Source organism: Labrus bergylta, chromosome 13 (genome assembly GCF_963930695.1).
Source record: "Labrus bergylta chromosome 13, fLabBer1.1, whole genome shotgun sequence".
Lineage (NCBI taxonomy): Eukaryota > Metazoa > Chordata > Actinopteri > Labriformes > Labridae > Labrus > Labrus bergylta.
Window position 1 is genome coordinate 9,480,333 of NC_089207.1, and position 26,824 is coordinate 9,507,156.

General features: G+C 40.8%; 1 protein-coding gene across 8 annotated transcripts in view; it reads left to right on the forward strand.

The window, feature by feature from the left end:
- Positions 1-26,824, forward strand: part of LOC109995432 (mitogen-activated protein kinase kinase kinase kinase 4) — a 104,122-nt gene that overhangs the window by 58,020 nt on the left and 19,278 nt on the right. For 2 of the 8 annotated variants that reach the window (XM_065962479.1, XM_020649170.3), the window contains exons 5-24: positions 2,308-2,418; positions 2,593-2,683; positions 3,699-3,829; positions 4,186-4,240; positions 5,901-5,979; positions 6,068-6,243; positions 6,559-6,631; positions 7,083-7,293; positions 10,095-10,256; positions 10,833-10,919; positions 12,317-12,655; positions 14,675-14,833; positions 18,391-18,675; positions 20,335-20,444; positions 22,168-22,322; positions 22,469-22,566; positions 23,258-23,436; positions 23,570-23,687; positions 24,493-24,837; positions 26,001-26,115. In XM_065962479.1, the coding sequence (XP_065818551.1) occupies positions 2,308-2,418; positions 2,593-2,683; positions 3,699-3,829; positions 4,186-4,240; positions 5,901-5,979; positions 6,068-6,243; positions 6,559-6,631; positions 7,083-7,293; positions 10,095-10,256; positions 10,833-10,919; positions 12,317-12,655; positions 14,675-14,833; positions 18,391-18,675; positions 20,335-20,444; positions 22,168-22,322; positions 22,469-22,566; positions 23,258-23,436; positions 23,570-23,687; positions 24,493-24,837; positions 26,001-26,115 (3,079 nt within the window). The remainder of the gene's footprint in view (positions 1-2,307; positions 2,419-2,592; positions 2,684-3,698; positions 3,830-4,185; positions 4,241-5,900; positions 5,980-6,067; positions 6,244-6,558; positions 6,632-7,082; positions 7,294-10,094; positions 10,257-10,832; positions 10,920-12,316; positions 12,656-14,674; positions 14,834-18,390; positions 18,676-20,334; positions 20,445-22,167; positions 22,323-22,468; positions 22,567-23,257; positions 23,437-23,569; positions 23,688-24,492; positions 24,838-26,000; positions 26,116-26,824) is intronic. The other 6 variants (XM_065962476.1, XM_065962474.1, XM_065962475.1 and 3 more) reach the window with 6 other exon arrangements.

Sequence of the window (26,824 nt, forward strand, 5' to 3'; positions counted from 1 at the left end):
AGATAAGAGACAAATCAGAGATCAGAATTCAAACATCTCTTTAGCAGTGGGTCCCGTCTCTGTGGCTGTGATGTGTCTGTGTGTTGAGTTATTATGATACACACTGCCTTTCTGTTCACCTGCAAACCCTGAATACATCAAACATAGTATCACCAACATTATAGCCTATTCTGGCTCTCATACACATACAGAGAGAGGGGGGGAGGGGGGATACCACAGGAGAGAGGAGAGTAATAAACAACACAACAAATCAAAGTAGAGACAGAAACAGTGCAGAGGAAATGAATAATAAACAAAGCAAAATGAGAAACAAACAGGCGTCAGGGGGAGAACAGATTTATAGGGCTTGTTGGAGTCAGGATCACCTAATTTTATGACCCCGCAGAGAGGAGAGGTCTCACTCTCACCCCACAACACGGCTCCGTGTTTGTTTTTACAGCTGCATCCACGACCCGTTTACAACCCGGCTAATGTGGCTACACGCTGTCTGCTGTTTGTGTTAGTGTGTGTGAGAGGGAGAGGATGTATACGTGTCATTTTCTGCAGTCCAATACAACTAATTCAAAATATTCCTGCACAATGCAGAGGCAGAAAATAAGGCAGGGTTTGGCTCCGTTCAGTTTGTTCTTCTATAAACAAACTGTACGAAACAGCAGATTGTTCTGTTTCTATCAGCACTACTTCAGCAGATAAAGAGTGTTATATTGCATGTTTCATATTTTTGTATTCCCTGCAGAGGTAGCAAAAGTACACGCGTCCTTTACTCAAGGAGAAATACAGATATGTGTGTTAGAAAAAGTTTCTGTTAAAAATAAAAAGTTCTGAAGTCAAAGTAAAAAAGATTCTGAATGTACTCACAGTATTAAAGGGTATAAAAAAAATCAACTTCTACAGTGTTTTTGAACATTTGGGTAACCTGAGTGTCTACTGACCCACACAATGAGAAATAAACCCATCCAGTCTTTTGTTTGTGGTCTGCAAAAGTCTTACAACACAGAGAAAAATGCTCAGTTTCAAATGTGCTCTCCTTGTGATGTCACAGTGGGATTCTGGTAAAAAAAAAAATCCCCTCCCCTGATATCGCCACCCATGGACTCCATCCCCAGCCTAGAACAAAACTTTTGCGCAGGTCCACCATTTTTCTTCTCGCTAGTGAAGGAGGGATATCTACCAGGAAAACTTAAAGAGACACACACACCAAAACGGAGCGTTCTGAGAGAGCTGGTTTATACAGGGTCACAAACCTCCTCTGGTGCTTGATTCATGTTATATTTTTACCAAAGCACAGCACAGATGTTTCATTTAGACCACAGGGGACTGTTTGAAAAGGTGTAAAAGGGGTATAAGATGTCCTCTTTAAAGTGTAAAGCAGATCTCTGAGGGACATTTCTACCTGTGGCTTTTGTTCAGACTGACCTACATTTAAAAATAGTCATACACTGACAGTTATTTAAAGGTATATTGCTCCTAGGTGCAAACCAGATACAAAAAATATACCTAACAATGATTGCATCAAAGATAAAATAATACACATTTAAAAAGCTTGATTTAAGAGCATAATAAGTAGAAGATGCAGATATTTCATTTTAAATCTGGGGCTTTAAGGGTAGAAAGTTTTCAGAAAGATTTCTTTACACTCTTCTTTTGTACAGTAATAAAGTATTTGCATTTGATGAGTTCCCACGTCTGATTCTCTTCAAACATGAACCGTGTTTCAGCTCTGATTTATGTGGCCCCACATTAGGAAGGCAACAGCTTAAAGGCCTCAGTTAAAATTCTGTTAAATTATTTACTGACTTTAAGTGGACTGTTTGTCATCATGATTTGACCATCAAATTATTTCAATTCAATTATTAATCATCATCATTAATCATCAAATTATTAAATGTATATTTTATAAGTCTATTCTGGAGTCAGTGGATTTCCTCGTGCTCACATCATTAATTTCCCATCAACCCTTCTGCTTCCAGTCTCCTGTCCCAGTCCCTGCAAAGGTTAAAAAATGTTTTCCATCAGCTTTTATTCTGACAACAGATGCTCTCATATTTCCACACAGATAAAAACAAAAGCAGAAAAAATGAAGAAGAGAAGATGAAACAACAGAAGCTAAATCTAATAGAAACCAACTGTGTCTGTACAAAGTACATGTGCTACTGGTTTGCTGGTGTACAAATGCTGCATGTAGCACCTTTTGCAGATTGTCTCTGTAACTGTGTTTTCTTATTGTCTGCCCTCTCTCTCTCTCCCTCTCCCTACCTCTCTCTCTCTCTCTCTCTCTCTCTCTCTCTCTCTCTCTCTCTCCTCCAGCTGGTGATGGAGTTCTGCGGTGCCGGCTCCATCACAGATCTGGTCAAAAACACGAAAGGAAACACCCTGAAGGAGGACTGGATCGCCTACATCTCCAGAGAGATCCTCAGGGTCCGTAACCATGGCGATTTATTTTCCACAGTCAATTAAGGGAAACTTAACCAAGTGTGTTTTTGTTGAAAGGCTGAAAGTTGAAATGCTTTTATTGTTGCCTGATTAAGCACAAACATTTAAAACAACAAAGAGTGAGTAACATTTAGTTGTTGTTGTCTCCCCTCTCTGCAGGGATTAGCTCACCTGCACGCTCATCACGTCATCCATCGTGACATCAAGGGACAAAATGTGCTGCTGACTGAAAACGCTGAAGTCAAACTGGGTATGTGTCTGGTTTTTATTGTGGCTCTAAATGGGCCTGCACTCAAAAAAATAAATAAATAAATAAATACTGCAGTTGAGTCAGCACTGAGCTTGGGCCAACCGGAGCTTTGTCTTTGGGTTGTTTTGTCATGTATCCCATTGTTGCACAGTTGTCTCACTCAGTTCTGCAAATCCTTGAATAAAATCCACTAAATAACCGTGCGATTCTCTGATCATCATGTCTTGAGAGATGTAACAACATGGCTATTATTAAACACAAAAGAGCTCGTAGATTGTTCTTCATTCATTAATGAACAAACTTGACTAGACAGCTTGAGAGAGCTTTGCATCCTAACCAGTGTGACTTTAAGTGAGCGATGCGCTGCACAAGCATGAAGCGGAAAACTGCTCGAATAAAAAAAGTAGTTTAATGTTCTGCCTCCTGTTGTATTTTCTTTGCTTCATTTTAGGCCTTTGTTTGAATGCTGGGCAGGACTTTCCCCTCATCAATCTTATTTTATGACGAGACTATTAAGCCTAACTGTTTATTATCAAATGTATTTTTTTACGACGGCACGATAGCTGTCCTGTGAAGGCCAGTATAAACCACACACCTCCACTTTGTCCAGTTCTGAGTTCAGAGGAGGTGAGTCCGAGGTTTTTGTCCGAGCCTCTGACCTTTTCACTCGACAAAGACTAAGGACTCGTGTGTGCCGGTTTCAATGTGATGTCAGGCTGAGTCAAATTTTAATTAACATGGTGCCGGGCCAAGAGGCCGAATCTTTAATGTGGCTCAGGGGCGGAAACTTGAATGACCCCTCTGATGATGTTGGTCTGTTCAAACACAGGATCAGCACTCTTTTAAATTTCACATTCAGTTTTTTTTTATTTCATATTTTAACCTCCATCTGTCCCCAAAAAAAAATCATGACATTCAGGGTCGGTCTTTAGCGTCTCTTTTACTTTTATAAAAAATATGCAAATGAAATGTTTTTGTTCCGATGATAATTAAATTCAACTTTTTTTTCCCCCAGTGGACTTTGGTGTGAGCGCTCAGCTGGACCGGACGGTGGGACGAAGGAACACTTTCATCGGGACGCCATATTGGATGGCTCCAGAGGTCATCGCCTGTGATGAAAACCCAGACGCTACCTATGACTACAGAGTAAGAAACCAGAACAAAGGCGGGGAAAAAAAAAACACTTGATAAACAGTTTAGCATACATCCAAAAGCTTTTGTGATAGACGTATCAACCTGCAGATGTTTGTTTGATAATACCCAGAATAATCAGGACATTATCTCCGGAATCCAACATTCTTGAATAATTTGCTCGTAGTGTCAGAAATCCCCGTCTGGAAAAAGAGATTTAAATGGTGCTTCATTTAAAAGCAGTTGCATGAGTTTAAAAAGTAAAAAAAAAAACACTTTGATCGTAGATATGAGCAGCTCCACAGTAGGAATAAACATGCATGAATAAAAGAAACAAACTCATTGACCCTTTCTGCTCCTCTGTCCTGCAGAGTGACCTGTGGTCATGTGGAATCACGGCCATAGAGATGGCAGAGGGAGCGCCTCGTAAGTACACATCACTTAAACATCATGTTGGTTTGGTTGGCATTTCGAAAACAGGAAATCCTTTAAATGTTCGTTTTGAGGAACTGATGTCATTTCAGCACAAAGTGGGACAAGAGCAGCTTTTTCTACGACTTCTGCAAACAGATAATGAACCCATTGACTCGAGCAGAAATTTGAAAAAGTTCCTCAACATATCATTTGAGGCAAAGGTGCATGATACATATCTGGCAAATTATTTTACTGCCTGATTCAATCAAGTGCAGTTAATGCAGCTTGTAACGCATGTTCTGCAAGAGATCAGACAGCCATGGTGTAATATATCCTCCATCTTTACTCACTGCGTCTCAGCCCTTCTTATCTTTAGGCTGCAAAAACTTCAGGTTATGTCCTTTTTTAAGTTCTGTATTTTTTAATCTTACATACTTTTTTTAATCCCTCAGGGAAACTCTGATTTTGCACTCTGTTATTTAGAGACATGCTACTCACACACACATAGGCCTGAAATACACACATGCACAATCAGGAGCTGTGGACATGCATTAGTGGAGAGATGACAGAGTATGGCTGCTACACAGGGGCAACCCCTAAACCACCTCAGCAGTACTCGGGAAGTGACCTGGCACCTCTACCAGTCCAACTTACATATTTTACACCTTACTGGGACTTGAACCAGCAACCCTCCTGTTTCAAACCCAGGTCCCAACAGACTGAGCTAGCCTACTGCCGCCCAAGAATGTTAACTCAGACAACTGATTATTTGTCAGTAATTCTTTTATTTTTTTATTTTTTTATTTGTCAATTTTATTTCATTAAAAAAAACAATAAAGTTAAGAAAAACAAACAAACATAAAATCTAAAATTTTGAATGAAAAGGAGCAGGAAGACGATTAATCTTATAATATCTGCCCCTCTTTTACAGAAACATTAATTAAAACAAAACAGAACACAATTTAAATTAAATTAAATTGGCTACAGGCTAACACAGCCACTGGCAGCCCCCTTGTAAGTCCTCCTTACCAATTCATTATGCACAAAGTATATCACAATACATTTTTATTACAGTATCACGAAAAAAACAGTATCTCACTGACATATTTCCACATATTTATTCAACAAGCTGGCTTTAATTTATCTTTTAAATATCATGTTTGATTTTGATTCTTTAGTTTCTCTGTTGAGATTGTTCCATAAACCGATTCCTTTCACAGTAAAACAACGTTCCCTCAATTTGGTTCTGAATCTTGGTTTATTAAAGATCTCTGTTCCTTTTAAATTATAACGGCTTTCCCTTTTTTCAAATCTGTTTTGGATGTTTTTTGGCAATGTTTTCTGATTAGCTTTAAACATAATTTGCAGAATACTGTAATCAACTAATTCGTGAAATTTCAACAACTTGATGGATCTCTATACCGACTTCTACTGATGATTCTTATGGCTCTTTTTTGCAAAATGAAAATTGAATGTCATCAGGTTAATAAAACCCTGAAATAATTGTTTGTTGTTTAAGCTTCAGTCAACTGAGCTGTGATTTTCACTTTCTCTCTAACCTCTAGAGACAGTTTGTGAATAAAGCAAAGGTTGGCCTTAAAGATATATATATATCATGATGTTTGCTCTCTCTCCTCTCTCTTACCTGTGTTCTCTGTTTTGTCTCCTCTAGCTCTGTGTGACATGCATCCAATGAGAGCCCTCTTCCTTATTCCTAGAAACCCTCCTCCTCGACTCAAGTCCAAAAAATGGTGAGAAATCAAGATTGAAATGTTTGACTCATTCTCTGAAGTCTTAACGCGTATCTCTTAATAACCACACTGAACATGAATCTGACAGGTCGAAGAAGTTCTTCAGCTTCATCGAGGGCTGCCTGGTGAAGAACTACACCCAGCGTCCTCCTACCGAGCAGCTGCTCAAACACCCCTTCATCCGGGACCAGCCCAACGAGAGGCAGGTCCGCATCCAGCTCAAAGACCACATCGACCGGACCAAGAAGAAGAGGGGAGAGAAGGGTGAGTCCATGTTGGTGTTCATCTCTGATGGTGAAACTCAAGCTCATGGGCAGTTTCATCGCCGTCATAATCCAACATTTGTCAGTATGGGACAACACTGACCTCATCAGCGGGACATTTATTTCATTTTGTTCTCAGAGGAAGAGAAGCAGCTAAAATCCTGTTTGATGTCACCTCAGAGGGAAAACACATTTCCTGTTAATCACATGTATTTCCATTCCCTGACCCATTTTCTAGTCTACCTGTTTGACTTCCATTTATTAACTATTAATAACTTTTGTTTGTTGATATATCCTTCATCCTTACTGTCCTCAGATGAGACTGAGTATGAGTACAGTGGCAGCGAAGAGGAGGAAGAAGAGGCCTCAGAGCAAGAAGGAGAGCCAAGGTAAGAACACGTTAACGGGTGACATATCCTAAACTTTGATACTGTCTTCCCCCAGAACTGAGAGCCTTGACCTCTGTGGAAACTTTTAAAAAGCAGCTAAAGACTTTTCAGACTTGCCTTTGTTTGATTTGTCTGTATTTGATTTTATGTGACTGTTTGTAATCTGTTTTTGTTTTATTGTGAAGCTCTTTGTGACGTCTGCTCTTGAAAGGTGCTATATAAATAAACTTTTACTTACTTACTATACTTCCTGTTTGTTTTACATGACTTACTGGTAAAGGCAAATAAAGATCAAAATGATATTTCTGATAGATAACTTGAATGCACAAGAATGTTAGCAATGACGTCTAAATGCTAAATTTAAGAAGTTAAAAGCTTCATGTATCTCTTCTTTATGAATGATTGATTCTGCTCGCCTTTATCAAACCCTCTCGTTGTGTCTTTCGTGCAGCTCCATAGTCAACGTGCCCGGCGAGTCGACTTTACGCCGCGACTTCATCCGCCTGCAGCAGGAGAACAAGGAGCGCTCGGAGGCGCTGCGTCGCCAGCAGCTCCTCCAGGAGCAGCAGCTCCGCGAGCAGGAGGAGTACAAGCGCCAACTGCTGGCTGAGAGGCAGAAACGTATCGAGCAGCAGAAGGAGCAGAGGAGGCGGCTGGAGGAGGTGAGCTCTCAAGAAATATGAAATACTTCAATCTTTATGGACTTTCATTACTTTAAGAAAGACTAAACAAACAACTCAAGCAGGAAATGAAGGCACTGCAAAATTATGATGCACCTTTTTTTAAATTCTCTTTTTTAAAGATTTATTTTTGGGCTTTTTGGGCCTTTATTGGAGAGATAGGACAGTGGATAGAGGTGGAATGGAGAGAGAGAGAGAGTGGGGATTGACATGCGGGAAAGTAGCCACAGGTTGGATTTGAACCTGGGTCGCCCGTGTTTTGAGGACTATAGCCTCCATATATGGGACGCGCGCGCTAACCACTGCGCCACCAGCGCCCCATGATGCACCTTTTTTAAAGTCAAAAAAAGCAAACAAACCATGACCCCGAAAATCTTTTAAGACAAAAGGCCTCCATTCCTTCAAACTGATTCCTTCTCCCACATCGAAGACGATCTCTGAATCTAAACAGTGGAAACACCGCAGTCAGTCTCTGCTCTCGTCGTGAGTTAAATAGTGTTAAGTAATCATGATCTCGATATCAATCAGAATCATTGTGACTATTTGCTACAATCGACCAGCGGTAGTATTTACCCACTTTGTCAAGTACATGTTACCTTTTGACTTTGTGGTTATTGGAAAGTAATTTTCTGGATCATTTGAAAATAATAGACTCTGAAATCAAATTTAGGCAGCAGAATAAATAGTTTCCCCCAGAGGACACGTTTAAAAACCTGTTCTTGTAATTCCCTTTGTCTCTTTGAGCTCGGGTTCTTCTTCTGTTTGTGTCTGCCTGAGCCTGGCTGCACTTCTCCTCCTCAGCTCTCTTAAAAGAAATAAAGAAATATATTCTGTGAGGGAAGGGGAGCAGCGGTAAACATGTGCAAGAAAAAAAGATTTGGAATAAAGTTTGACAGAAGAGGATTGAAGTAAGAGACCGAGACCTAAAGACTATAAGAGGTGGTGTCACACGAAGGGAAATGTACATTTGAAGATAAAAAATAAAAAATAAAAAATAAAAAAAAGACGGGAGCAGAGAGTTTGAGCATGTTGGTTCACTCCACCTGAGAGTGCAGCGCTTCTGTAAAAAGAGACGGGAAAATAAAAGTTGTATTTCAGCTCTTGTTTTCCCACAGTGGCTGCAGCTCGGGGCTGTGTTTGTGATTCATGACGCGGCTTGTAGATGAATGACACAGCAGAAACCGTGGCTGAACTGAAGCCATGTGAAATAAATCCAGCTGCTCGTGTGCTCTCCTGTTCTGATTGATCGCCTCCTGCTGTGGACACCTGAAGGCAGATCTCTGAGTTTGGTGCAAACACGATGCGTCACGATTACTTCAGCCAAATACGCTTCCCCTTTTAGCCACACTGTGACGGACAGAAATCGGTTTTAATATCTTCGACTGTCCGCTTAAAGAGCCAGGTCTTAGATAAGTGCCTGTCAGACTTAAGATATTACCGTGATTCAATGATTTAAATCTGAAAGCAGGGCTTGAAACGTCGACATTTCATCTTGCTCATGTCACTTCAGCTCATCCACTGTTTTGATTTATATTCCCTCCAGGAGAAGAGGTGAACACATACTCTGTCCAAGTTTGAGAAAAGAACAAAGATAATCTAGTGTAATAAATAAAACGTTTTAGAAAGACTTCTGCAAATGAAGTCACGAGCAATGCATTGAAACTCCTTGACAGCTGGTGGATTTGCAGCAAAGATCTCAGGTCCTTGGACAGATGGCTTGAGTTTGAATGCATGCTATGAAAATAGAATTCAGTGCTCAGACTGAATTTATACAAACTGCTGCTAACCGTGCATCAGTTTGTAGATCAATGGAAAGAAGTCTCATATCTTTTACTGTGAAGAAATGATATGCAAAAGAACTATTTGCAAGTGTGAACAGCATGCACATACCTGAGGGGGAGTGGCTTCAATAAAGGGGTGTGGTTTACCCAAAGCAACAAATAAAGGCAGACATTGGAAAAACAGCAACTTACTTAAAACTTCAATCTTCCAAAAGTGTCGTCATCCTCTCGTTGACTTGTTTTACAAACGACAGCTCAAAATCCAGACTTATTAGACTTAAAGTACATATAAACAGACGTTAAACTGACAATAAAAGCTGAAATTATTTAACTTTGAGAAGCTGAAACCAGCAGTTTTCAGTGTCACTTTCCAGAAACTCCTGATGGGTAGCCCTGTGGTTGTTAGACCGATCGTCTAATCTTTACTAATGAGCCGTCAATTCTATAATAACAAAATGTAGCCTCCTTAAAAATCAATCCTTGTCATGCTTGATATTTTATTTTAGAGTGTCACTGTTATGTGTTTTGCACCTTCAGACGAGCTCTTCTTCTCTATGCTGATAATTGATCTTCTTGGACACATTTAATAACATATAAACTTGTATGAATGCACTTAGTACTCGGCTCACTGGTTAGTCCACAGAGAGAGTATCACCGACACTAAAGTGGGTCGCCTCAGATTTGGCTGTGAGACTCTCTTTGCGTGCTCCGTCTTGTTTGTGCTAACTCTGCTCTGCTGCAAGACGAATATTAGGTTAATGATCTAACATGTAGCTCACAGCATCAACAAATCAAACGTCTGTTCAGGTCACACCGCTCAGGACGTGTTGTTGTACCGCTTACCCATGCTGTCAAAAACACAAAGCTCAAAACTCCCGCTGCTTTAAGTTGCACAAAAATAGCAAGAGGTCTGTGTCAAACATGACGAGACAAAAACTCAGATCTAGGACACTCTGTCAGCTGGGACATGAACAGGTTTATCTTCCCCCCCCCTCCCCGCAGCAACAACGGCGTGAGCGTGAGATGAGGAGGCAGCAGGAGCGCGAGCAGCGCCGGCGTGAGCAAGAGGAGAAGAGGCGTGTCGAGGACATGGAGCGACGCCGCAAAGAGGAGGAGGAGCGCAGGCGGGCCGAAGAGGAGAAGAGGAGGGCCGATCGTGAACAGGTACAATGAGACAGAATCACACAGAGATCAAAACAGGGGGGAGATGTCAGGCTGTCCGTGGGATTGGTAGCGATTTTAGAGGACAATGCCCGAAGTTGCGAGAATAAAATGTACAAAAAAAAAAAAAAAAAAAACATTTTGAGCTACTTGGTCCCTGATGGATCTCATAAAGTTTTTTTTAGTGTTTTAAGTAATTTTGCACGGCCAACAGTCTTCTTTTTTTTTTTTTTTTGTCACTTTGCTGGTAACCATGGAAATATTGGATAAAAAAACATATTTGATTTGGGAATCTTCTACTTATGTCTTCTTCAACAGTTGCCATGAAGTTTTGAGAGTAAGGTTTTACACGACATTGCATGATGGTACATGCATGATGACATTGCAGGTTTTACATGACATTGGCTTAATTACACGAGCGTGTTTATGAATCATTTTATTTAACTGATTTCTTTTTTCAAATTTTGAATTTGAAAAAAATTCACATTTCTTGGACCCTCATCATAATTAAGAGGCTTTATGTGGTGGTATTTCTTTTCTTCCAAAAGGGAACTAACAGGGTCTGTGTTTGACTAACAGGAGTACATCCGTCGTCAGTTGGAGGAGGAGCAGAGGCACCTGGAGATCCTGCAACAGCAGCTGCTCCATGAACAGGCCATGCTGCTGGTGAGTGTTGGTCTGCACCGTCTTAACCCGGGGCCTCAGACTCACATTGAAAAAGGAATCCTCCTGGTTTAAACCTGACCCTGATTGTTTCATATTTTAGATCTAAATGACTAAAAGGTGCATTAAAGGTTTCAGTAAATTACTTCAGCCAAATTAGACAGTCAAAGCCAAACTCCCAAATTCTGCAAGGAGTGGCTTGTAAGTGTGTGACACAAACAAGCCCTTTCATTGGATGCAGTGCACAAATACAGGTCAGCGATTGGTTGATGGCTGACCCTTAACGGTACATAACACCAAAAAGATGAGTCGTAAGCCGCTGATTAATGTCCCGTGTTTTTACCCTTAAGTATGACGTTGCAGTAATTACAGCCCGTCTTTTAGCTGCCAGCTGAAGTGATTCACCGGAGCATCTCAAAACCTTTTGTACCTGTAAATCCTTTAGAACCTGAAATATCCTAAATGAGGCCAATGTTTACATGAAGTGAATTTCCTTACATTTCTCTGTTTCCTTTAAACCATCGAGGCAATTTGATTCTCTGAGTTTTGGCCCATATTTCCCTCCGTCTCTTGTTCCTTCTGGTTCTTAAAATAGATCCTTCTCCATGTATTTAAATCTACGATATTCATTCAAATGTTATTTCCTTCAGTTTGTGTGTCCCAAGTGGTTTCTTTACTGTTTCCACAGCTCCCGGGTCGTTACATTTCATAATGCAGGATCTCATTATTCCTCTGTTACGCAAACTTTCCTCAATCCGTTTTTTCTTCCGATCTAATACTGAATCAAGTTTTTGGCGCTGACGTATGACTCTTGTGGACACATTAACAGCTGAGGTTGAATCATAATAATTATTCTCGTGTTTTTACTGGGGAAGTTGGGATGTTTACAGTCCTTTAGTAAGGGCGATGTCGTCACCAGGAAACTAGTCATCCAGTGGGAAGAGAGGGTTTCCCCTGTTTGTATTCCAGATGTTATGCAGGTCAGGCAGGCTGCGCTATCTTTACAGGTTTGTATGACTTGTTTTCTTTGTATTTTTAAAAGAGTTCAAGTCCTCTGGGATTCTCAGAGGATACTCAGATAATTAAAGGATATGACCAGTCGTATTCCCACTTCCAGGCTTCACACCATCACTCCACCGCTGGCTGCAGTCCACAGGTTTCTCTACAGTCACCGTTTAGAAACCTGTTTCCTTTACATCATGGTTGGCTTTCACACTAAGAGAAGGTTTAAAGGTTTTCTTTGGCCGGATTAATAAACATTCTTAAAGTTGCTGAGTTGTCATCTGAAAGGAGCTGTAATTTATTACATTATTATTTGTTAAATCGGTACGACTTGCCCGGCGTCTCCCTCGGAGGTTTTTCTTTTTTCTTTTGTTAAACGTGACCCTTCCTGCACTCAGGAGTATAAATGGCGGGAGCTCGAGGAGCAGCGTCAAGCCCAGAAGCTTCAGCAGCAGCTGCAGCAGGAGCAGGCCTACCTGTTGTCTCTGCAGCAGAACCAGAACCTGGACAGTAACAAAACTGCTCAGCAACAGAGCACCAAACCCTCTCAGAACCTGGAGCAGGACAGGATAAAACCTCTGCAGAACCCTGACCCTGATCCAACAAAACCACTGCAGAGCGCTGACTCTGACAAGACGAGATCTGGTCAGAGTCGCAGTCTGGAGAAACCTACAGAGCCCAAACTTCCTGCTGCAGACCTCCAAGGTCCCGCCCCCAACTCTGAGCCAATCAGAGAGGTGAACCCCTACAGCTCTTTGCGGTCACACTGACCGCTGTAGAATGCTTCTCTTGCTTGTGTGTACTCACTCACACTGCTTTGGGGGTGTGTAATATGTTCATGGTGATGGCTAGCTGCTGGTGTGGGTTGCTCTGTAGATAATGCTAATGACTATAATCAATTAATACTTCTTTCTAATCTTTTGATTCTAATAATTAAACGGGTCCATGTTGCAAATACACTCTGGTGACCAAAAGCTGAAAGCCATCTTGTCCCTGTCACAGTCTTCAAGTTGTTGTGATGAAGTCAAATGTGTGAACAGGAACGTTTTCTATCTACTTACACAGCATTAGCGACAAATAAGGTCTCTTATGTGTACGTCCACTTCAGCTCAAATAGCACTGGTGTGACCTGATGACACATTCTCACAGGCCGCTGTCACCATCACTCACTTCAGTAACAAGTCAGTGGTTGAGCACTTCCATTTGCAGTTCTGAGCTAACTCCCTTGAATGCGTATTCTTCAGCTCTTTTAATTTACCTCATCGTTGCCTTCACTGCCATATTAATGAAGGCACTGTAATAATTAGCCACCTCATTAGTGCTCAGTGTGAATGCTTGTCCCTCTATATGTGAGGGAGGAAGAGAGAAAAATGCCTTCTCTTAAAGTACCTGATGACCAAGTGTTGTTTTTAGTTTTCTGTGCAGGAATTGGTTTGGACTTGGGTTCAAAGAAAGAACTGCTTAAGTAATCCTCTGATACCCATGATGGAGGGCCACAGACACTTTAAAAAAAGCGAGTGTTTCTTTTCTTTTTCTTTTTTTTTTTAAATATGTGTCTGGGGTTTCGGCAATACTCGTTGTTTATTACAAACTTCACATCAACCTTACGAAGCCTGGTTGTCAGGATACTGTTTTATCAGACACACAAACCCTCACGTCTCTGTTGAGTTGAGACACAAAAGGAAAGTAGGAGGTCAGTTACAGGCATCCGTCCATAGAAGAGGCGCTGCTCATGCTAACTTCAAGGATAGAAGACAAGGCACCGTCTGGTAACGTGGCTCCCCTTGTAACTTAGCAACACAGTAAATCTTAAAGGTACATTCCACAAGTTTAACTATTACAATACATTTTCTTTTCATTTTAATCTCCAGAGTCTCTTCTGAGATCTATGAAAGCAGCAAAACAGCTTAAAACAATCCACAGCTTTGAGTATTTATGTGTCATCACCTTGAAACTGATGCAAAACCTTTTTAGTGACAGGAAGTGTTGCTGTTTAAATGTTTTTGTTTTATGTATTGTTTTGGGTTTCTCTGACTTTGTTTTAGAGACAGGAGAGTGGATACAGTTGGATATCAGTGAGAGAGAGAGTGGGGAATGACCTGCAGGGAAAGGAGCCAAAGGCTGGTTTTGAACGTTGGCCGCCTACTTTACATGGGGCGTACAAACTAACCACTAGGCCACCTGTGCCCCTTAAAATGGTTTACAATGACTTGAAAAATCGCTTTAATAGAAGATCTAAATACATGCTGAGAACATTTCATTTCTCCGTTTAAGAGCAGTCATCTTCAGATTCAAATTGGATCATGTCTTTTTCCGGTCGTGTCTATAATTAACTTTGACATTATAAACAAAGAAGACTCTTTCACACACAGACAAACTCTCTGTTTTTAAAGTGAATCAGAGTCCTGGACCCTCTGTGTGCGTCCTAACCTCTCTGTTTCACTGTCGTTGTTTTTCCCTCTACATGAAAAATGCATGACTCTCTTCGCTGTTCCTGAGCGATGTGGGACTCTAATGACAACAATAACACTGCTGCCCTTCAGGAAGGGCTTTGTCGTTCCTGTTGGTGAGCCTGTATCAGCAGACAACTTTCTCTCACAGCTCGTCCGAAACGTCTTTGCTCTGCGGGGAGAAACTAACAAACCGTAGTGCCTAATGGTGTCTGTCCCCTTCCTCCTGTTTGTCTCCTCACTCACATTCACCTGTAGTCTCAATCCAACGCTAATGTTTGTCCTTCACTCGTCTCTCCTCTCAAGGCTGATGAGCGATACCGGAAGAACATCCAGGGTTCTCCTCAGGCCGCTCAGACCAAACCACAGCAGCCTCCAGTTCCACCGCGCTCCGAGTCTTCTTACCCCAACGGAAACCCGGCATCTGAGGCGCCCGCCCGTCATGCACCCCCAGTGGAGCCACAGGTAACAATTACATCTTTAAACTCTTCTCCCTGCTGTTGAATTATTCCTCCTCCTTTACTTTCATAAGTTTGGGAGCATTTTGAGTTGTTGTTGAGACGTGTTTGTCACTTGTCTCAGTCTGCTGGGGCTTTTTCTCTTGCAGGATTCAGCTGTGTGCAACTAAATGGCTCCACTGAGGGACTTGCACTGATTTTTCATGTACTTAACTTGTAAAAAGCAAAAGAAACGGTGTCCTCTCTTGAACTCTTGATCTGTTTGTCCACAACAAAGAGAATAGATTGTGTAACTTCGTGGAAAATATGACTCAGAAAGCCCTCAAACCAAACAGTAAACATACACTGAGTCAAATGACATGCTAGCTTGTATATCAGATTACACTTTTTCATACTTTCAATTGTTAAAAAGAGTTTTTCTGTTTTCTTAACCATCCTTTTCTGTTCTACTGGAGCTGCAATGGCCTTTAATAACTTCCTATGATCATAATCTTTCGTTAAGGTTCTCTCTTTCAGGTTGTTTCAGGATACTTGTGATTTCTGTCTTGCTCTTTGTTGTTTAATTCTTACATGTTTTTGTGAGATATGCATAAAGATATGTGAGCTGTGTTCGGTAGGATTGAGTCTGTAGCTGAACTCTTTCAGGTTGTTTCATGTGGATGACGGAGACGACGATCCCTGTAATCTTTTCAGCTTCGGGGTCGTCATCATTCTTTTTAATATCGTTTGTTTAAATATGTGGCATGAGTTCTGTTTTGTCTGAAAGAAATGATTACAGCCTCGATTATATAACCTTCTCCCATGGTTGACTCTTTGATTGACAGGTTGTCCTCCCTCTACACTGGATGTATAATTATTCCAGTCTCTTTTATTTGTATGAACACAATCATCGAGCTGTGTGTCGTAGCTTTGTGTGTCTTCACTCCACATACTGTTCCTCCTTATTGTTCACTGGTGATAAAATGCATCCATAATTCATAGGCACTACGTTTTTCAGCGAGGGCGACTGTGATTCAGCATTAGTCAGCAAATAATTCAAACCACTAAGCATAAATAATCACAGTTCATTGAAGTCCCTCTGTTTTGAATATGTCCCGCAAAAGAAATTACTCAAAGTCGATGCTGTAACTCTGTGTTATGTGGGTGATGATGTCATTCACTGGTGTGATCTTAGTCACAACGTGATCTTAAAAAAAGGATTGATTATTTCTCTCTCCTTAGCTGCAGACTAACATCAGTCGTAGTGTTTCGTTTTAACAATGTTACACGTACTGAGTTCATAATCTACTGAATCTAACTCAGGGGAGTCGTTGTCAGGTGTTGTAAGAGGAGGTTAAAGTTATTCAGGACCCAGTTTGTTTCCAGCATGTTACTAATAGGGACGCAGAGTATCGGTATTTTTCTGATATTTTCCAAGTTATGTTAGCTGATTGAAGAGATGTATTCTGTTTTTTATTTTATTTCGATGTTTGAGTTGAAAGAAACAAAGAATAGACGAGGACCTATGGCGAGGACCTTGGTGTCCAGTTTTGCACGCTGGGCTCTGTTCATGGCTCGTTAATATTGTTTATCTTCATGCTTGTTAACGGTGGTGAAGCTGAAAGCTCCTGATTCTTATATCGTCTTCCTGTAATATCAAAGACATGCACCATGATAACTGATGTAAATAAAACTGGATGGGAGACAAAGAGGATGACTCTCAAAAGTTAATTCAAAAATAATATTTCAAAACTAATGTTTCACAAACATTAAAACAGATTGTCTGCAAAATGTCTTAAATCTTAACTCAAGGTCTATCTTGGCATAAGATGGGGATGTTTGCGTGAAATTAAAATGATGTGAATAGTTTGATGCTTTTGCAGATATATGCTTTGCCATTTTGTCCATTGTAATTTATATCGGAACGATAAAACCGTTTTCAAAACAAGTGGACGATATTTCAATAACATTTAAATATTATTATTCTAGGATCAATGAATACAAGATTATATTTAACCGAGTCAATCTTAAAGAGTCTGACCTGCTTGATGTCTCAGGATCTTCTCAGCTTCATCACTTCACCGCTCTGCTTTGCACTTTTTATTTTGTCTTTTTTTATCTTCCTCTGCAACTCTTCAAAATTCAAAAGTACAGCATGATACCATGTGTTGGCCATGCTGCACCTTTTCATTTATTCAAATATTTCTAGAGCTTATATTCAAATATTTGAATAATAGCTCTTTTCTTTGACTACTTAACACCTCCTGGCCTCCTTTCTGACCCAAAAGAAGGTGCAGCCTCAGTGACAACAAGTACATGTACATGTGTGTGTACTTTATTTTGTGAGTGTTGTTCTTGCTCCCATTGCATTAAATAAAAATAAAAAAGGGTTCTTTAGGAGCTTTGCTGCAGTTTGGAGCCATCTCAAATATGTGCAACTGAGGCCAGAAAGCTTCTTCAGGACTTCCCCCAAAGCTAAAAACCACAGCAGCTGATTTCAATAAATCACTTCTCGAGCACGAGCCAAACGAATAATGTCGATCAGATCTGGGGATATTGACTTGATCCAACTTGTATCTTGTATTCAGATGAGAAAGTTTTAAATATCAGTCAATCCTAACTAATCAAAAAACTCTCAGAGGACCAAAATAGAAAATCACTGTTAGAGTTTAAAAAAAGAAGCCTCTGCTAAGAACCGCTCTATTCTCTTCCAGACTTGCGTCTGCGACTTGTGTCAGGATAAGCCCCTGAGTCACTTTTACATAAAAGTCACATCTGCAGCCTCACTTAGTTGGACATGTAACATCACTACCTTTCATCACTCTCAACACGGCACAGCTTTGAATGAAACGCAGTCAGATTAACCTAAAGGGACACCAGCACAAGGTTAAATACACCGACAAAGATTAAACACATGGCTCCCTGATTCTCAGCTGCTTGGTTATAAATTTAGCACTTAATTATAATCCCCACATTTTCATCCATGCCAACTGCAAAGATGATATTAATAAAATGTACAGCACCGCTGTGAAATAAAACATGTCACCTAACAGGAATTAAATAAGAAATCCAACGTTATGTCTTATCAGTCTCTGCTTTCCCTGATGGAATGGTGGATTTTTTTTTTTTGTGAAAATAAAAATATAATATACATATGATCTAATACAAAAAATGGTTCCAAAAATGATATTGGAGGTGACAAGTTAATTCATTAAAAAAAATAAAAGAAGAAAACCATACTGATGCAAAAATCCAATCAGAAAATGGAAAATTATTTATTTAAAATCATTGATTAACAACTCACTGCTGGAACCTTTTCTTTTATTGTCTATTATCAGCGAACTTTAGGATACATAGAATCTAAAAAAAATAAAAATATACTGTATGTGTTGAAGTTTTTGACAAAGCTGATCCCCTCTGTAAAACAAAGGCTACAGAGTGGTTCCTCAAGGCACACTTCTAGGCCCCTTTAAGGCTCCAATCCAACAAACCCATAAAGACACCCTGAAGCCCCTTTCTTTGTCATGGTGAATTGCATGCAGACTGACCCCTCCTCCCCTCATGTTTTTGTTGTTGTTTTATAAGGTCCGTTCCCATCTGGCTGCTCTTAAAAGCAACATGGCCTCATCAAACTCTTCTCCTACCGCCCCGCCCCTTGTGTCGCGGTCACACTCCTTCACCGAGCCGCTCGCCCCTAGCTTTGAAAACCTTCACCTCCGCAACAGCCAGGAACCCCATCAACACCATCACCCTCCGTCTTCATCACCATCCTCCTCATCATCCACGCCTGCACGCACTGACCCAAAACCCCACCCCCAGACTAGACCCTCACCCCATGAATCGGCCCCTTCAGAGGACGTCCCGCCCAGGGTAAGGACAGCAAGCAAACCAGAAGTGTAGACTGGCAGCCGTAGTTTCTGTTATTGTAGCGATTTCACCATCCTGACCTGTTTAATAATGACTTGAGCTGAATAATGAACTGCTTCCCACTCTCCGCCTGGTTCCTAATGCTATCAATAAATATTTTTTTATTGGATTTTCTTTTTTTGTCCCGCAGGAAAAAACTTACGTGGGAATTATAGAGGCTTTAACAAGAGCCACTTTAGCTTAACATACATTTGAAAATGAAACATTTGATGGGACACTTTAAATCCTGTTTCTCTTAATAAAAAGACTCAGTCTCTTCCTCTGCTTTCATGAGAAAATCCACCTGATACACATTCAATCACGAGAAAGAGGAAGTTATCGCCCCTTTGTGTGATTAGATCAATGCGGACGTCGCTTACTGTTATCATTAACCACAAGAATCCGTCTGTGACCTCTTTATCAACCATCACTTGGTACTGTGATGATGCTTGTATTGCTTTTTTTCCCTTAGTCTTTTACTGTAAAACCACAAAAGGACATACTGTAAAAAAAAATATCTGCAGAAGCAGAGAAAAATAAGGAAACGGAGAGAGATTGCTGCATTTAGGAAAAAGCTCCTCCACCTGAATGAATTACACGCTGGACACTAAGTATAGGACAGACAGGAAACTATATGTTACCACCCCCAAAAGTTTAAATATACTGCACTGAGCCAAAGTTAGATGCCCACCAGAAAAACAAACCCGATGTTAGAAACAGAGCTGCTGCCAAGCTGAACCCTGTCTGGACTTAAATGTATAGTACATAGAGATGTGATATGTCAGTTAGCTCTGCACAAGCATCATTATCATCTAAATACAGAGGAGAAGCATGTTGGGCCCTTCTTAAATATCAGCCCATTACCTTTTCTTTTTTCCCCTTTAAACTTATTAAAAAAAAAGCAAAATAATGGCTGCTTATTCTAAATTGTATTTCCTGCTTTAACTGGAGGTCAATGCTTATTGTCTCCGTCTTTCATTGCTACTATATGTTCTGCTTTGGCTATACTAAATTTAAATGTGACTTAGAAAATGTGGGATAGATTTGTTCTACAGTGACGCTCTGGGGTGTGGTGGGGAGGGAGGGTGAGGGGTATTGTTAGCCAAGGAAGACCTGTCATGGAGATGTTTTTTGAGGTGCATGAGTAAGGTTGAAAAAGTTTGTATTTTAGGAAAGCAGGTGTTTACATTTTGACAGGTCCTTATGAGGTTGGAGATTAGATTAAGAGACTCAAATCTCATACACGTTTTAGATTTCAGCTCTGATGATTAGTGTGAGATATAGACACTGTTGTTTGTTATTTCAAACATATTTGATGACCATGCTTGCTGTAGTACTTGAGGTTGCGATTCAACTGTTTCAACGAGTCTATCAAATCACTCTGTTGTACCACAGTCCAGTGAACACAACTAATTAACTTGAAGAGTTTGCCACTACCTGAGCAGTTTACCCAGGGATCAGGCTTATACCAGAGTTTACGTGATGCTTCTGCAAACCTCTCCTGAGGCATAAATGAAATGATGCAGTGTTTCTTATTGTTTTCATGTATTTGATGTGTTTTGTACACTATCTTGGACACCAAAGTGTTTACGTCAGAGCCCGTCATTGTCTTTATTATAAAAGGTTCCTGTCAGGACCACATCAAGGTCCCCGGTGTTGTCTAGACGAGACTCACCTCATCACCATGGCAACGCCTCGCAGAGCAGCCATGCTGTGCACCGTAACACTGCCAGGTAAAATAAAAAAAACAACAGTATGTATGACTTAGTATGGTGTTGTATGAATGATGCATGTGTGGATAAAATGGAAAGCTATGGGATTCTTAAATAAGGGCTCACTCTTGACTATAACATTTGAGAATCATAAAACTATTCCATAAAACCTGCATATGCATTATCCTTGTAATATAAAAACTAAAAGAGATTCATAACTAAAGGTTTAAAATGAAGTTTTTTGATGGCTTAAAAAATGTTTTAGCCTACTGATATTGCTGATTAATACATCAACATGCAATCATTACACAAACAACAGGATAAAATGACAGATCAGTTAACATTTTACAGAAGTCGACTTGGCCTAGACTAGTTCCCTGTGGGACTGTGCTGGTTTTAGCTTGAGAGGAGAATACATGAGTGCAGCCACTGAATGTTTACACAGAACATTTTATGAAAGTTAAGACCGTCTGAGGCTCGGAATAAAAAGGAGCTCTTATTGAAGTAAAAACTCTGCAATGTCAACCTGTAAAAGAAAGTCATTCGCTGCCTTCAGGAGACAAAGTCTGAGTGCTGTGAAGCAATGTGACACCAGGCTGCTGTTTTGAACTGGCTAATTTAAAAGACATGAAATGAGAAAGACTTTTCAAAGACTCCCATGTTACGGGATGGATCTCACACATCAACACACACACACACACACACACACACACACACACACACACACACACACACACACACACACACACACACACACACACACACACACACACACTCTGTACACTCAGCGTCGTCACTGCGTCTGTGCTGCTCCAGTCTTTGTCTACAGAGTTGTGTGGGAGGATTTATGTAATAGCGCTAGCTGTCTAACCTTGTGATGCTTATTTACTTGTGTGACTGTGTGTGTGTGTGTGTGTGTGTGTGTGTATGTATGCACGCACAAATGTTTATTGTCAAACCACAAGTTTCCTCATGAGATTCTTTATTTGTGTTTTAGCTCCCTTCTGCTCACCCTGTAGGCTTATATATCAAGAGAAAACAAACCCTGTGTTCTTACTTTACCATTTATGACTGAGTATATCTGGAATCTCCCCCGGGGACTTCACGTCATGACCGTTACAGTGCAATAACCAAGAAGGTTATTTTTATGTTAAACCACGTTCTCTGTTATCAGCCTGACTCTGCTATAAGTTTCAAACTAAACTCCTTACATTTAGAGAGAGAGCATTGGAGAGTGCCTCTTTTGCCTTTATCTAAAGGCAGAGTAGCATTTTTAAAGGTGTTTATTTGACTGGGAAGATTGGAAATGTGCACACATGTCTGTGATTTATACGTTTAGAAAAAAGTTTGCATTTAAATATCACTAATATAAAAGTCCTGGTGAAGGAAGCAGCGTTTGGTTCAAATGTTTCCCTTTTTATCTCCAGACAAATTCATCTCTAATTTTCCCCTTTTTGTTCCTTGACAAGGTAATTTATGCAAATACTGTTCAATGCTTTGAGTTAAAAAAGTTAATTTCATGTTATGATGTAGAATATCAGCCCACCCAAATAATGACCTGCTCGCATCTTAATTGTTCCTGTCAGAATACAAAATAATAACAACCACATTGTTATAAATCACATCAAACGGTACATTATTGCAACTGCATCAACACTGCTGTAACCCTACCAGGTAGAAGATGTGTTCCCATCAATGGTTTCATCTCTGACTTGTCTGACTCTCGTCTTTGTTGGCTGTACAGCGCTGCAGAGCCTCGGCTGCTGTGGGAGCGAGTGGAGAAACTGGTTCCCAGACAGAACAGTGGCAGTGGAGGCTCCAGTTCCTCCAGCAGCTCCAGTAACTCCAGCTCTCAGCCCGGTTCTCACTGTGGCTCTGGAGAGAGGTTCAGGGCCCGCTGTGAGTCCAAACACACAAATCGGCACTTAAAAACAAGCAGGAGGCTGACACCATAACTGAAACAACACTTTAGCATACAGTTTTGCTGAAGTAATCAAAAGGGAGCTACACCAAATACTGATCTTTTTTACCTCCACCTCCTTCAGCATCCTCCAAATCAGAGGGCTCACCCCTCCAACGGCCAGAGAGTGCTGGGAAAAAACCAGAGGAGAGGAGGGACCTGGTCAGGCCGAACAGACCAGCGGTGAGACTCGGAGCAGACTAGCCAGAACTTTAGCTCGATAGTGAGAGTAGATCTACACCTAGAACTGCTGGACTGTGTGATGCTTTGGTTGTGGCCTGATGGGAGACTGTTCTCCCTGATTTGAGTGTGACTGGTACTAAAGTAGCTCATTAGGAATGTGCCATTTGACCTGCTAACCCTCCTTTCGAGTGATGAAATAACCGTCTCATGTTGGAACTGAACTCTCTGGCTGCACTTATCGCTTCCTTTCTCTCCACTGGTCTTCCTGCCTGGGCGGTGTCCATCTCGACTCATGCCTTCTTTAACTGAAATGAAGTATTTACTTTTTCTTCTTTACTGTTTTTCATCTTCACAGCTCTTCTGATTGTCTCATTATTAAAATTAACCCACTAACCTTACCTACAGTAGCTTGAAGGGCATCAGCTGTGCTGTACGACAGCTAACCCTCTTCTTCTTCTTCTTCTTATCGTCATCTATCGGCTTTGCTGCTCTCACGCTGGCTTCTCATTGGCTGGTTTTTCCCTCTTTAAATTTTCTTTATCTCTCCAGCAGCTTTTTGTTTCCTGCTTCACGCCTCTCTTATGAAATACCCAGTTTAATAAGGACAAAATTCAACAGATGGAGAGAAATAAGAAAGTTGCACTATAAAATAATATTTGACCCATTTTCAATGTCACCTCCTCCCCTTTAGGACCTCACGGCTCTGGCTAAGGAGCTGCGTGCAGTGGATGACGTTCGTCCCCCAAATAAGGTGACAGATTATTCATCCTCCAGTGAAGATTCAGACACCACTGATGATGACGATGATGAAGAGGTAGACCAGGAGGCAGGGGAAGAGTCAACCTCTGGTCCAGAAGATTCCAGAGCTGTGTATGTATACAACGCTAACCTCAAAGCATGTTTCTATTGATACTCTAACAACAACAAAACGCATCCTTTAGAAGTCAATATTTGAGCCGAAATCGATTGTGCTTGTGTTTCATAGCTTTTCTTTTTCCTGCAGTTCTTCCAGGTTGAGTAACGGAGAGACAGAGTCGGTGAAAACGATGATTGTTCATGATGAAGGAGAGAGCGATGCAGGCTCGACGCCCTGCAAAGACAGCACGCTGATCGTCAGACAGGTACCGGCTGAAAAGGAAACAAACAAAAGTCTCGACTACATATTTTCATTTTTTTTCTGTTGTGCATTTTGTTCATTCATACCCCCGGATGTTTTTTTCCATTTTGTTGTGATGTTATGCTGCATGTTCTGTTCTCTCATTCTTTGTTTCTGTTTCGAGCCGTTTAGTCAAAACAAAAAGATGAATGAAGTTTCATAGCTATAGATTAAGCATACATAAACATATTTTTAATCCATTTTAAGATTTTTCCCCAAAATTGAGTACCGTCTAATCCTACTCCTACGTTGCCAAAGAGTTTTTGACCTCTTTGGCTTTTTCACAGCAGGTTTCTTCAGCTCAGGACTAAAGTAGACATGAGTTCAAGTCTTTATAGAAGTCGAAGTTTAGTCAAAAGATCATGATTCATCATCAACAGTTTGTTTCCCACATGATATCAACAGCGGTCTACTGGGCAGATCCTGTATCACCACACATTGGTTCCAACCAATCACAGGGCAGTTGGGGGAAATTGAGCCAGTGCTCTTTTGGTGGGGAAAAAAAGTGACGAATGAAGGGCATTTCTATAATTCAAAATGACCCTACAGTGATAGAAATGATTAACAAAACAAAAAAACTTTCTCTAATACTAACAAAAGAACAGGAAGTCTTAAAAAATATCTTTCTAAATTACTAACCAGAGTTTTCTTCACACCTGTAGCATATCCACTGTAGGTTGCCCTTTGCTCTAGCTAACACCTTCCCGTCCCCTGAACTCATCAGGAACGCATCTAGACCCAAAGTCGTGTACCCCTCTTTCTACTTCCAGAGTGCAGGTGACAGCAGAAAGCGCCCGAGCCCAGGTCCGGGTCAAACCCAGACCTCAGGTCTGATCACAGGCTTTGCCCCGAGTCCTGGGTCAATGCCAGGCCCAGTCCTCATCCACCAAACCCCCAGCCCCCACCATCATCATCACCATCACCACCATCACCCCACACAGCACTCGGACAGGAACGGCTTTGCAGGCCGCATCCACCACCTCCCAGACCTGATCCAGCAGAGCCACCATTCCTCCCCATCCTCCTCTGCATCCAACTCCCCTTCCTCCTCAAGCCTTGCCAGCCCCTCCATGTCTCCCCAGAGTCCCCTGGAAAAGCTCGGCATCCTCATAGAGGTATGTCCCCAAGACCCAACACTGAAACCTGCTAATGGATTCTACTTCTCATATGATCTGGAACATGATAAGAAAAGAAAGGTTGGAATCATGGCAGCCTTCAATAGGTTGTTTGTGAGAAGAGGGCGTGGCCTCTTGGTTTAATAAAATGAAGCCAACATGCCAGTGCCTTTAATCTGCAGTAACTCTAACGCCCAAAAGAGGGCGACTCCCCTGGTTGCAAAAACGGGTTTAATGCAAGAAAATTACTTCACTGGATTTATTACCTCAAAGACATTTTCTTAGTGAAAAACATGTCGCTTGTCTCAATTCCTTGCGAGGCTTCCTCTGATTGACAGCCAGAAAACTTAACCTGACAAACCAATGGAAGGTGTCAAAGAAGTTTCTTCCACTTGTTACTTTATACACTTACGTGATGCGGCCCTGTTACTTTTTTTATTCTGATATAGACTCTCTTTAGAGGAATCGTTTTATTGGAGGAGGGCTCAATTTTAGGAATCATTTTTAAATTTGTTTGGATGGTAAAAAAAAGTAAAGCTTTTCTTCAGATTAACACTCTTCTGTCTTTTTGTTGTTTATATTTAATTTACAACAAAATGATAGAATTAACTTTATAGGAGTGATTTCCAGCTGTCCCATCGTGCCTTCGTTAGTTTTACATTTGAGATCTGTTCGGACTGATTCAGACTTGGTATCCTCTGAGCTCTGTTCAAGCTTTCCCACAAACATCTAAATCTCATTTTACTCCTTCATACTGCCTATTTTCAGCAAACGAGTCATATTTTCACCTTCCCCAGACTCTAAATCATAGCAAACAGGCCAGTTAGGAGCACAACGGCAAGTACATTTCCCATGGAAATACTATTTTTAGCTGCATCTTTGGTTTCCCTTTTGTTCCTTTTGTCAACAGAACTCCTTGTCTTTTATCCTACAACATTGTTTTTCAGTTCTGTTTAGGATTTGGCCCTCCAACTGAATGCCCTTTGTATGTGGATATTCCACATTTAGAAACACCTCAGTTTGCCTGCTTTGTCTCTTTTATATTTGTCTTCATCTGTGTGCATTTTTTCTGTGAATGTTTTTTTTTTTTGTATCTTTCAAAAATATCACATTTAAATTCATGATATTCTGTTTCCACTGAGTCTTATTCTCTCTCACTGTAGAGCCAATCTAGTAACAACATGCAGAAACACAAGTCTTCTTCCTCCTTCACTCCGTTTATCGACCCACGCCTTCTCCAAGTCTCTCCATCCACCGGCAGCGCCCTCAACAATGTTGGTAAGTCCCCCCCCCTAGTGGCTGGCTCCATCAGGTTTACAAACACTGTTTTAAGTACAAGGTGGTAGATTTTTATCAAAGGCCTCCAAGGGGTCTACTAATTAAAAGGTACAGAATCACAAGGAATTTATTCCAGGGGCTTGGAAACAAAACAATCCAACTTACTCCATTTGCACATCAGGAGTAGGACCTTAACCCTGGGAAATCAGAAGTGAAAACAGCATCCACTTTATTCATCTTTACTTTTTATATCTGGGTACAATACTGTTTTATTGTTTGAATTTTCATTTGTCAGACTAATAGACTGACCACCACCGATCATGTTCCCTGTTGCAATCTCAAGTCTCAGTTATTTGAAGCGAACCAAACTGAAATTCTGGTTCCTCTTAAAGCAACAGCGTCAAAATTCTGAGCGTGAAAAGTTCTAGAGATAAGTTGAAATCTTTATTATTATTATTTTGTTTTTGAAATGAAGCAAAGAGTCTTCCTGTTCCCTCTTTTTTCTGATGATGATGATGATGATGATGATGATGATGATGTTCTGGTCTTAAAGCCGGTGCTTACTCAGCCTTTACCTCATCTGATGCAGCTCGTGATCAGCCATTGATCCTAAAACTGTAACAGATCATTGAGCTCGCATTGAACCATAAATTGGATTAGTCTGGATGGATATTTAAGAGAAGCAAATACAGACAGAGGTCATATAACA